This window comes from Podarcis erhardii, assembly GCF_964252035.2.
Source record: "Podarcis erhardii genome assembly, chromosome: 15".
Lineage (NCBI taxonomy): Eukaryota > Metazoa > Chordata > Lepidosauria > Squamata > Lacertidae > Podarcis > Podarcis erhardii.
The window spans coordinates 16,667,141-16,677,877 of NC_138505.1; the positions used below are offsets into that span (position 1 = coordinate 16,667,141).

At 47.9% G+C, this 10,737-nt stretch overlaps 1 protein-coding gene across 1 annotated transcript; it reads left to right on the plus strand.

Annotated features, from left to right (window-relative positions):
- The first annotated feature begins 272 nt into the window (after window positions 1-272).
- On the plus strand, window positions 273-7,249 carry LOC309330704 (ras-related and estrogen-regulated growth inhibitor-like protein). The gene is made up of 4 exons (XM_081842538.1): window positions 273-526; window positions 3,640-3,693; window positions 5,264-5,340; window positions 6,610-7,249. Exons 1-4 carry the CDS (start codon window positions 412-414, stop codon window positions 7,027-7,029), a joined length of 666 nt encoding a protein of 221 aa, XP_081698664.1. The 5' UTR covers window positions 273-411; the 3' UTR covers window positions 7,030-7,249.
- Window positions 7,250-10,737: the final 3,488 nt, after the last annotated feature.

Here is a 10,737-nt window from a genome sequence, read left to right on the forward strand (position 1 = left end):
TGCCTCACAGGGTCGTTGTGCAGGTTAAATGACAGGGGGGGGGGACCATGTACACCAGCCTGTGTTCCCCCCTCCATTTCAGCTAGAGTTTCTTTTTCCACGGACGATCTGCTAAAAAACAAAGACTCTGTCAAAAATAACCTGTGTGCAATATCTCAGTGACCTGTTTGCTATATCCAGGCTCCGTCGAACACAGAACGCACAGTGCAGAGCTGTTCCTGGCTGTCCCTGCCACTCAAGCAGCCGCCCCTCCTCTCCGCTATATAAAATGCCAGCAGGAGAGAAGGAGGGAGAGAGAAGCAGAGGCAGAGGAAGGAAAGCACTTTGCCAAGAGGCGACTTTAGAACACCCTGCCAGCTGCGCCCTTTGAGCTCTCTGCTCGCCCTCTCCTCCAGGGGATTAAAACTCCAAATGTTGGTCAAGCTGAAGATGGCTTTCCAGCAGGCCGGGAAGATATCCGAAGGGAGTCTGCCCAAACTGGAAGCCAACATCCTCGTCATTGGAGCTGGGAAGGTGGGCAAGTCAGGTGAGTGACCCCCAAGTGCTGGCTTTGCATGCAAAGGGATTCCAGGTTCGATCCCTCTCCCATCTCCAAGCAGGGCTGGGAATGACCCTACAGAGTCGTTGGGGGTTAGTCCCATCAGCTCTGATCACTGGGCCATGCTGGCTGGGGCTGATGGGAGTTGTAATCCAGAACATCTGGAGGGCATTGGAACGGAGGATGGTGAGGAACCTTCAGCCCTCCAGATGTTGATGAGCTGCAATTCCCATCACCCCAGCAAGCATGGCCAGTGACCAGAGACATCTGGCAGGGGGCAGGCAAAGGCTCCCCATACAAGGTGAGGACAAGGCTGACCTAGCTAGAACAATGCTCTGGCTCAGTATAGGGCAGCTTCCACAGTTTTTCTTTCAGTTTTAAACAGGCCTCAAGCTAAGGAGTTGGCTTGGATCTGGTCGGCTAAATGGTCCACATGTTTGTAAGCACATTGGGGCAGGACTTTGGCTGCCTGCTTGCTTATGCTGCAAAGTGCCATCTTTGCTGAGGATAAAGGAGCTGGTGTCGTGGAACTGTAGAGTTGGAAGAGACCCCAAGGGTCATCTAATCCAACCCACTGCAATGGAGGAATCACGGCTAAATAATCCCTGGCCGTCCAACTTCTCTTTGAAGGAGAGTCCAGTACTTTCGGAGATACAGTGGTACCTTGGGTTAAGTACTTAAATCGTTCTGGAGGTCTGTTCTTAACCTGAAACTGTTCTTAACCTGAAGCACCACTTTAGCTAATGGGGCCTCCCGCTGCCACTGCCCAATTTCTGTTCTTGTCCTGAAGCAAAGTTCTTAACCCGAGGTACTATTTCTGGGTTAGCGGAGTCTGTAACCTGAAGCGTCTGTAACCCAAGGTACCACTGTAGTGTGTTCCACCATCGAACAGCTCTTACCCTCAGAAAGCTTTTGCTAATGTTGAGTTGGGATGTCCTTCCTTGTCATTTGAATCCATTGGTTTGGGTCCCACCCTCTGGAACAGCAAAAAACCCCCAAGCTTGCTCCATCTTCCATGGGACAGCCCTTCAGGTATTTGAAGGTGGCTCTCTCATATTGCCTCTCACTCGTCTCTTAGTCATGTCACAACTATGCTGTGAGCTAGGATAGGAAACAGGGAATTGAATATCAAAGCAAGCCCCTTGGTTTCCAGGCAGGGGACAATAAGATCGACCTCCCTGCCAGGAGGAACAGCTCATTGAACATTGCAAAGGATGACTTTGTCACTGCTGTTTGTCAGCTTTTTATAAAATACCATCAATGTAAAGCCACTTTACAGGTACGATTTGAAAACATAGTCCCCGTTGCAATCTAAATGTAGTCTGCCGGGGAGAGAAGGGGGAAGGCGAGGGCTGTCTGCGGCTTTAGCACAGCTGTAGGGCTGACAGGTGTCCACAACCTCTGGAGAGCACTAGGTTGGTGAAGGCTTCTGTAGGAGTACTTTGGGCAGAGGCCAAGCCCTGTGGAAGGGACACCCTTAGAAAGTGGTGGGCTCTCCTTCAGTGGAGGTTTCTGAGCAGAGGTTGGTTGGCCAACTGCCAGAGGTTCTGCCGCTGTGACTCCTGCATTGCAGGGGGTTGGGCTAACTGGCCTTTGGGGGCCCCTTCCAACTTTACAATTTATAGGATTCTGCAACGTGGGTGAAATGCCTACATTCTGAGTCAAGTGGGGCGTGATCACTTCAGAAGCAGCTGGGTATCATGTCAGGAGGACCGCAAGGACGGACCCATGGCTAAACCCACCTCTTAACTCACAACCTGTCTCCTGCGCCCATTCTCATTGCTTTCCCCCTTCACGGAGCTGCACAGTATTGGAAGTGGGGGGGGGGGAAAGGTAATGTCAGAATGGGGCTCTGGGGAAATAGATGGCAAAGGAAGATCCCCCACATCTGTCTGTCTGTCTGTCTCTGTAATTGCGATGGATCTGGGATGAATCCTCTCCTGGGATATGGTGATGTCACTTCTGTCACTTCTAGTCTGACCAAAATCAAATCATTCTTGTTATGAATCCCACTTCACCTTGGGCCAGTCCCTGCCTCTTAGCCTAACCTCCCTCACAGGGATGTTGTTGTGAGGAATTAAATGAGGAGGGGCAGAACCGTGTGAACCACCTCCAGCTCCTTGGAGGGAAAAGTGAACTATGAATGCAATAATGAAACCAACCAGTAAATAAAGACTTACTGTCTGTAGCAGCCGGATAATAATAATAATAATAATAAATTTTATTTATATCCCGCCCTCCCCAGCCGAAGCCGGGCTCAGGGCGGCTAACAACACTAAAACAGTACAACATTATAAAACATTATAAAAATGGATTAAAATGAATTAAAATCAAAATTGATGGCAACCATAAACTAAAGTTTTGTAAAGATTGCCAGAGGAGGGAGTCAGGCTGCGCCCTGACCAAAGGCCAGGTGGAACAGCTCTGTCTTGCAGGCCCTGCGGAAAGATGTCAAGTCCTGCAGGGCCCTTGTCTCTTGTGAGAGAGCGTTCCACCAGGTTGGAGCCGCAGCCGAAAAAGCCCTGGCTCTAGTTGAGGCCAGCCTAACCTCTCTGTGGCTTGGGACCTTCAAGATGTTTTTATTTGAAGATCGTAAGTTCCTCTGTGGGGCATACCAGGAGAGGCGGTCCCGTAGGTACGAGGGCCCTAGGCCGTATAGGGCTTTGAAGGTTAAAACCAGCACCTTAAACCTGATCCTGTACTCCACCGGGAGCCAGTGCAGCTGGTATAGCACCGGATGAATGTGATCTCTAAGCGAAGACCCCGTAAGGAGTCTCGCTGCAGCATTTTGCACCCGCTGGAGTTTCTGGGTCAGTCTCAAGGGCAGCCCCACGTAGAGCGAGTTACAATAATCCAGTCTGGAGGTGACCGTCGCGTGGATCACAGTGGCTAGGTCAGGGCGTGAGAGGTAAGGAGCCAACTGCTTAGCTTGGCAGAGATGAAAGAATGCCGCCTTTGTTATAGCTGCAATCTGCGCCTCCATGGAGAGTAAGGTATCGAAGATTACACCCAAACTCTTAACGGACGGTGCTGGCACTAATTGCACCCCCGCAAGAGATTAGGATGCCATCCTAATATTGCTGCTTCTCCCCACATTCTAGCTTTGACGGTTCGGTTTCTGACTCGGAGGTTTATTGGCGAATATGGAGATATTGGTAAGTGACCTTTGAGATCATCCTTCTCTGGTCCCTTCCTGTCCCCCCCCCCCCATAATCAAATCTACGAATTATTTTTACGTTAAAATTATATACCACTTGGTTGTAATAAAAGCTCAAAGTGATCTGCAGAAATAATAAAGCTATTGATTCTTTTTGTAAAGCTCTCTGGGGTTTCATTGCGATCATCAAACAGTATATAAATCTTGAAAGATAAATAAATAGAATCCTTTTTGTCTTCCTTTTCCTCCCCTCCTGGTCACCTGTTCACTTTCCTTCCTTCCTTCCTTCCTTCCTTCCTTCCTTCCTTCCCTCCCTCCCTCCCTCCCTCCCTCCCTTGACCTCATGCTATTCACCATCTCCAACCTCACAGGGTTGTTGTGGGGATAAAATAGGAGTTGGGGGGGTTGAAAAACCCCTCTGAATGCTTCCTTGAACTTCTTGAAGGAAAAGTGTGATAGATGCATAATGATAAATAAATAACCCTTCCTCCACCCACCCACCCTATGCAAATATGGATTGTATGCAACTTTTCTAAGTAAAATTCCATTAAAATTAATGGACCTAAGTTAATTTTTAACAGGTCACCTCTGAATAGGACTGACATTGGAGATACCACAATATGGTCCTAATCTGGATAGGGGAGGGGCTCCCGCACTGCAAGTCAGTGTGCTGTCGTAGTTAGAGTGTCAGACTAGGACCTGAGAGAGACCAGGGGTCAAATCCCCACGTGGCCATGAACCTGACTCTCCACTTCACCTACCTCACAGGGTTGTTGTGAGTTTAAAATGGGGAGAAGGAGAACAATGCAAGCCAAATCATGTTCCTTGGAGCTATAAAACAAAGGACATAAATCTGCATCAATCTGGAGCAGCATTGTGGCAAGGGCTAAGGAATTAAACCACAGAGCCTAGGGCTTGCCAATCAGAAGGTCAGTGGTTCGAATCCCCACAATGAGGTGAGCTCCTGTTGCTCTGTCCCAGCTCCTGCCCACCTAGCAGTTTGAAAGCACATCAAAGTGCAAGTAGATAAATAGGTACCACTCCGGCGGGAAGGTAAATGGCATTTCCGTGCGCTGCTCTGGTTTGCCAGAAGCGGTTTAGTCATGCTGGCCGCAACCCATCGTCCACGACTGGACTTAACGGTCAGGGGTCCCTTCACCATTACCTTTTACATGCTATACCAGGGGTCAGCAAACTTTTTCAGCAGGGGGCCGGTCCACTGTCCCTCAGACCTTGTGGGGGGCCGGACTATATTTTTTGGGGGGGTAAATGAACGAATTCCTATGCCCCACAAATAACCCAGAGATGCATTTTAAATAAAAGCACACATTCTACTCATGTAAAAACACGCAAAAGGCGACTGGGCCAGATCTGGCCCCTGGGCCTTAGTTTCCCCACCCATGCCCTATACAATCCATACAATTTGCCCTTGAAGGCATGGCTACAGAGTTAAGGCACACCCACCCTCAATTTATTATGGCCAACAGACCAGAAATAAGACCAGTTAATGTAGCCTGCGGCCTGCACTGTTATTAACACATTTTCTCCCCACCTCTCCTCCCTTCCAGAATCAATTTACACCCACAAAGTGATAATGGCTGGCCAGGAAGCCTGCTTCAGCATCTGGGACTCCGTCTGCCCCCAGGTAAGACATCACCACACACAATTCACCAAGGCAGTTTCCACAACAGGCAAATGCCTGGCTGAAGCTGGCCTGCCAGCGGTGATGCCGCAGTTAGGGTGCTGGATGAGGAGCTGGGAGACTAGGGTTCAAATCCTCCCCTCAGCTATGAAGCTCACGGGGCGTGACCTTGGGCCAATCACTTGCTGTCAGCCTGCCTCACAGGGTTGTTGTAGAGATAAAATGGGGAGGTGGAGAAGCATATTCGCTGCCTCGAGCTCCCTGGAGGAAAGCTGGGGTATATAAATGTAATAAATAAGTAACAATATGTAAATTGATAGGTTCCGTAGGAGGATTATTACTGCTGAGAGATGGGCCTCTGAAATGATGTTGTGCCTTTAGTCAGAGATATACATGACGGGCAAGAAGGGAGAGAAAGCTCTTTTGGAGACCTGAATAATTAATTTAATAATTGGATTTCTGAAAGTCGATTTCCTGAAGGAGCATTAGAGGCTGGTGCCAGGGTGGTGTAGCAGTTAAAGCATCACACTAGGAACTGGGAGACCGGAGTTCAAATCCTCACTCAGTTATGAAGTTCACTAGGTGGCCTTGGCCCAACCAGCCTGAGGTACTTCACAGGGGAGAGGGGGAATGATGTATATCACCTTTGAATTCCTTGGAGGAATAATAATAATAATAATAATAATAATAATAATAATAATAATAGTTTATTATTTATACCCCGCCCATCTGGCTGGGTTTCCCCCAGCCACTCTGGGTGGCTTCCAACTGAATATTAAAAACAATACAGCATCAGACGTTAAAAACTTCCCTAAACAGGGCTGTCTTCAGATGTCTTTTTAAAAGCAAGATAGTTGCTTATTGCCTTGACATTTGATGGGAGGGCATTCCACAGGGCAGGTGCCACTACCAAGAAAACCCTGTAACCTCGCTTCTCACAGTGAGGGAGCTGCCAGAAGGCCCTTGGTGCTGGACCTCAGTATCTGGGTTGAATTACAGGGGTGGAGACGCTCCTTCAGGTATACAGGACCGAGGCCATTTAGGGCTTTAACGGTCAGCACCAACACTTTGAATTGTGGTCAGAAACGTACTGAGAGCCAATGTAGGTCTCTCAGGACTGGTGTTATATGGTCTCGGCGGCCACTCCCAGTCCCCAGTCTAGCTGCTGCATTCTGGATTAATTGCATTTCCCAAGTCACCTTCAAAGGTAGCCCCACGTAGGAGTAAATAAAAGTTCCTCGCTAACTCCAGCCCTTGTTCAAATTTGTGCAGATGGCCAAACTCCAGGGTTGCCTGAACGAGAAGCAGCTCCGCTGGGCCGACGGCTTCGTCATCGTCTACAGCATCAGCGACCGCGCCAGCTTCCATTTTGCCCGCCAGCAGCTCCAGAGGATCAAGCAGCTGAAGAAGAGAGGAGGCGCCGAAAAGGTCCCCGTTATCCTGGTGGGGAACAAGCGGGACTTGCAGCACCTGAGAACTGTCTCCAGCGAGGAAGGCCGCCTTCTGGCCCTCTCCACCGACGCAGGCTTCTTCGAGATCTCTGCCGCTGAGACCTACCATGGTGCCCTGGTGGTCTTCCACGAACTCCTGGACCTGGTACGGGACTCCAGAAGCGCCACCAAAAAGGCAGTGGGCATCTGGGGACTCGTACGCAGCATGTCAGCTGTCCTTGGGAGGAGAAGGACTGAATGAGCTTTGGTTGCAAGGAGCTGGGAGGAAAGAGAGGAACTAGGGAATTTTGGGAGAGGAGCTCTGTTGACGGCCGCTCAGTTGGATGTGCATCCATCCCTAATGAACATCGGGAGAAATGACCACAGAAGGATGGTGCGGAAAGCTTGCACACCTTGGACCTAGAGTTATGGACAGCTGTAAATGTTTACCACAGTCTCTGAGAGTAGCCGTCTCTTGCAAGTCCGAAACAAAGGTTGGATGGCCCATCTACTAGGGGTTCTTTAGATGTGGTTCCTGCTTTGCTAGGGGTTGGACTAGATAATCGCTTGGGGTACCTTTGTGATTCTGTGATCTTGCGTCTTGGAAGCAGGAGCGATGCACACCTCCCACACGGTGTTACCAGGGTCTGGTGCTGCAGATCAGGAACGGCGTTGTGGAAAAAAAGGACGAGGAAGGTGCTTTGGAGCATGTGCAGAGCACCATTTGCTTCATCGCTGAACAGCAGCAAAAGCAGACACCATATCTCCGGAGTTAGAGGGTGGGTCTTGCGAGTCAGAGGCTGTGGCTTTTGCTCAGGAGAGGCCAGCGTACATTAATCACTCTGCAGTGGCAGGGTTTGAAAGAGCAATTACGGCATTTGTGTGAAGGCAAACCTTTTTGGAGGCTCTGCAGGGGTTGGAGAAATGATTAGGCTGATTAGGTAGGAAATAGAGCTCAAATGGATCTCATGCCAGTTCAGTGCAAGAACTCTGCTGGATTGGACCGTGGGCGCTTGCCACCCACCCAAAGCACTTTCTCTTTGACTTAAGTGCTCAGAGGTAGCTGGAGGCTTTGCTATGTTGCTTTAAATGTTATCTGCAATGCATGCTGAAAGCCACCCAGAAGGCGACTGCTCTCGGTTGCATGCCATATAATTCCCCTTTTAAAAAGAGGGATGGAGAAGAGCTAAATAGCAAGGAGGCAAATTTCCAGTACTCTGTAATGTGTGTGTGTGGGGGGGGGATTTCCCCCCTTCTTTTTATCCTCGGAAAGAAAACTAAAATGTTTACCATTATGTCCTTGTTTATTGTATAAGTTTGGTTAAACCACTGGCTTTAGGAAGAAGACATAAGAGTAGTCCTTACCACCAAATTTGCTGCTATTATTATTATTATTATTATTATTATTATTATTATTATTATTAAAAATAGATGTTGAATATGAACATCTTATGGTCACGATCCAAACAGCAAGTTCTTAGCCTTTAGAGGATGCTTCTCAAACTACAGACACACCATCCTGCTTGGGCAAATGACTTTGGAACGGATGGACATTTCTAAAGCATGACGGTGAAACATCACAGGGATCTGCTCTTCAAAGCTGGCTGGGATTGGGAGGAGAGTCCAAAGTCCCATTGAGTGTACCTACCCAAAGTAGTTACAGTATTTGGATTCTGGTTGTGCTGAGTTGCCAGCCAGCCAATTATAGGGTTGCCAACCAGTGGCATAGTGTGGGTTGTCAGCACCCGGGGCAAGGCAAGTAATTTGCGCCCCCTAACCCATGGATTTGCACCCTCAGTGCATTTCCTTATTCAGTCACCTTCCGTTTTGCAAAAAATAATTCCCATCTTTTTGTGAAAGCAGGTTTGCTGCTCATGACCTCCCAATGAACTACAACTGCCCAGTTTGCCACCATCCCACCCCAAAATAGCAGCAACCCAGAAGCAGGGTGGCTTACAGTGCCCTGGAAGAGGACTGAACAGGTGCTGTCATTTTAGGCAGTGAGGATACAGCACAACATGTTGTCGTGGTTTCCTTTTGTTTTCATTTATTCAAAATTTGTTTTGAGGGGATTCTTGTTTACGTTCAAACTTATTTGGTTATTGAACTGTTCGTTGGAATGAAACTCTTGCAGAAGAAACCTCTCACTCTGTCGTAATGTTTGGATGAGTAATAAAAAGTTTACTATTTATGATGACGGTGATGGACTGTGGTGAACTTTCTTAGTTTGTTCCCAAAAATCTCCAAGCAGCGAGAGACTCCACTCCAAAGGTTTCTGGTGCTTACTCAGGGCTCTGCTTGCTTGGAATGAAGGTCAGTCAAGATTGTGGTGTCTTTAGGATACATGGTTTTATTTACACATCTCTACAACCTGAGCATAGGACGGAGGGGCTCACAGCGTCAACACCCCAACATGTCTTGCTTCTCCTTCAGTCGCAGATTTGGATCCAGCACGGAGCAAACAGGTCTCTGTGTATCCAGCTTCCAGCCTGATTTTCTAGCTCACATTCACCGCACTGGCTGTGGTTCTCCTCCCTAGCAGCTAGGTGAGGGGGGTGGAGAAAAGGGCCACCCAGTAGCCTGGAGGGAATCATCACTTAGTTGCAGCTCTTGCAATCTCACTCATTCTATATCTATATCTATCTATCTATCTATCTATCTATCTATCTATCTATCGTTTTCCATAAAAGTTAAATACAACAAACATAACATTTCCAAAAATTAAAAAAGTGGTTCTTTCAAACCTTCAGACCTTCCTTCCCTCCATGGGTTCCATTTCTATTGTTTGTTCCTGCATCTTTTAATGTAATTTATCCATTATACAAAGGGACGCGTGTGGCGCTGTGGGTTAAACCACAGAGCCTAGGACTTGCTGATCAGAAGGTCGGTGGTTCGAATCCCCGCAACGGGGTGACCTCCTGTTGTTCGGTCCCAGCTCCTGCCAACCTAGCAGTTCGAAAGCATGTCAAAGTGCAAGTAGATAAATACGTATTGCTCCGGTGGAAAGGTAAATGGCGTTTCCGTGCGCTGCTCTGGTTCGCCAGAAGCGGCTTAGTCATGCTGGCCACATGACCCGGAAGCTGTACACCAGCTCCCTCGGCCAATAAAGCGAGATGAGCACCACAACCCCAGAGTTGGCCACGACTGGACCTAATGGTCAGGGGTCCCTTTACCTTTTTATCCATTATACAATCATGGTTTCCAAAGTTCATGTTACTTTACAAGTGTCCTTGTATCCCTGCCAAAGATTTCAGCTGTTTACAGTGGTCTCTCAAATATGTTAAAAAATTATTCCAGTCTTTTAGACTTGGTCTTCCTGGTTTCTGACCTTACCCGTCAGTCTTGCCATTTCTGCATATTCCATCAGTTTGGTCTGTCACTCTTCTCTGGCCGATACTTTTTCTTCTTTCCATCTCTGGGCTAGGAGCATCCTTGCTGCTGTCGTTGCATACATAAATAGTCTTTTATTTTCTTTTTTGGTAGTTCCATGCCTGTAATACCTAACAAAAAAGCCTCTGTATTTTAAACAAAAGTTATATATCATTTCCCAGAAAGCTTTTACCTCCCCACATGTCCACCACATATGATAAAAGGTACCCTCTTTCCCTTTACATTTCCAGCAAATATTTGAGCTGGTCCTATACATTTTTGCAATTTTGCTGGGTGCAATCTCACTCATTCTTTTGGGATGCTGATGAGGACATTTAAGCGACCAGCTAAGGTTGTCCTCTTACCTATTCCTTGTCTGACTTGTTCAGCAGTCTTCTCTGTTAGATTTTAACCCTCCCTGGGTACAGGACTCCAAGAACTGGAAGGGGCTCAGGGCATCATCCAGACTGCCCCCTCCCCCCCAAAAACCCTACATCAATCCATACAGTCCTTGCCTGCAAGCTGCCTAAGTAATCAAGCACTGCACTGCAAACTGAAATTCCCTTTGAAACACATTTTCAGCACTATTATTCTCAAGCAG

Excerpts from the sequence above, each read along its gene's own strand:
- LOC309330704 (XM_081842538.1), top strand. The coding sequence starts at position 412 with ATGTTGGTCAAGCTGAAGATGGCTTTCCAGCAGGCCGGGAAGATATCC. Across the intron at positions 527-3,639 it reads TGGGAAGGTGGGCAAGTCAG|CTTTGACGGTTCGGTTTCTG; the intron begins GTGAGTGACCCC and ends CCCACATTCTAG. Across the intron at positions 3,694-5,263 it reads TGGCGAATATGGAGATATTG|AATCAATTTACACCCACAAA; the intron begins GTAAGTGACCTT and ends CCTCCCTTCCAG.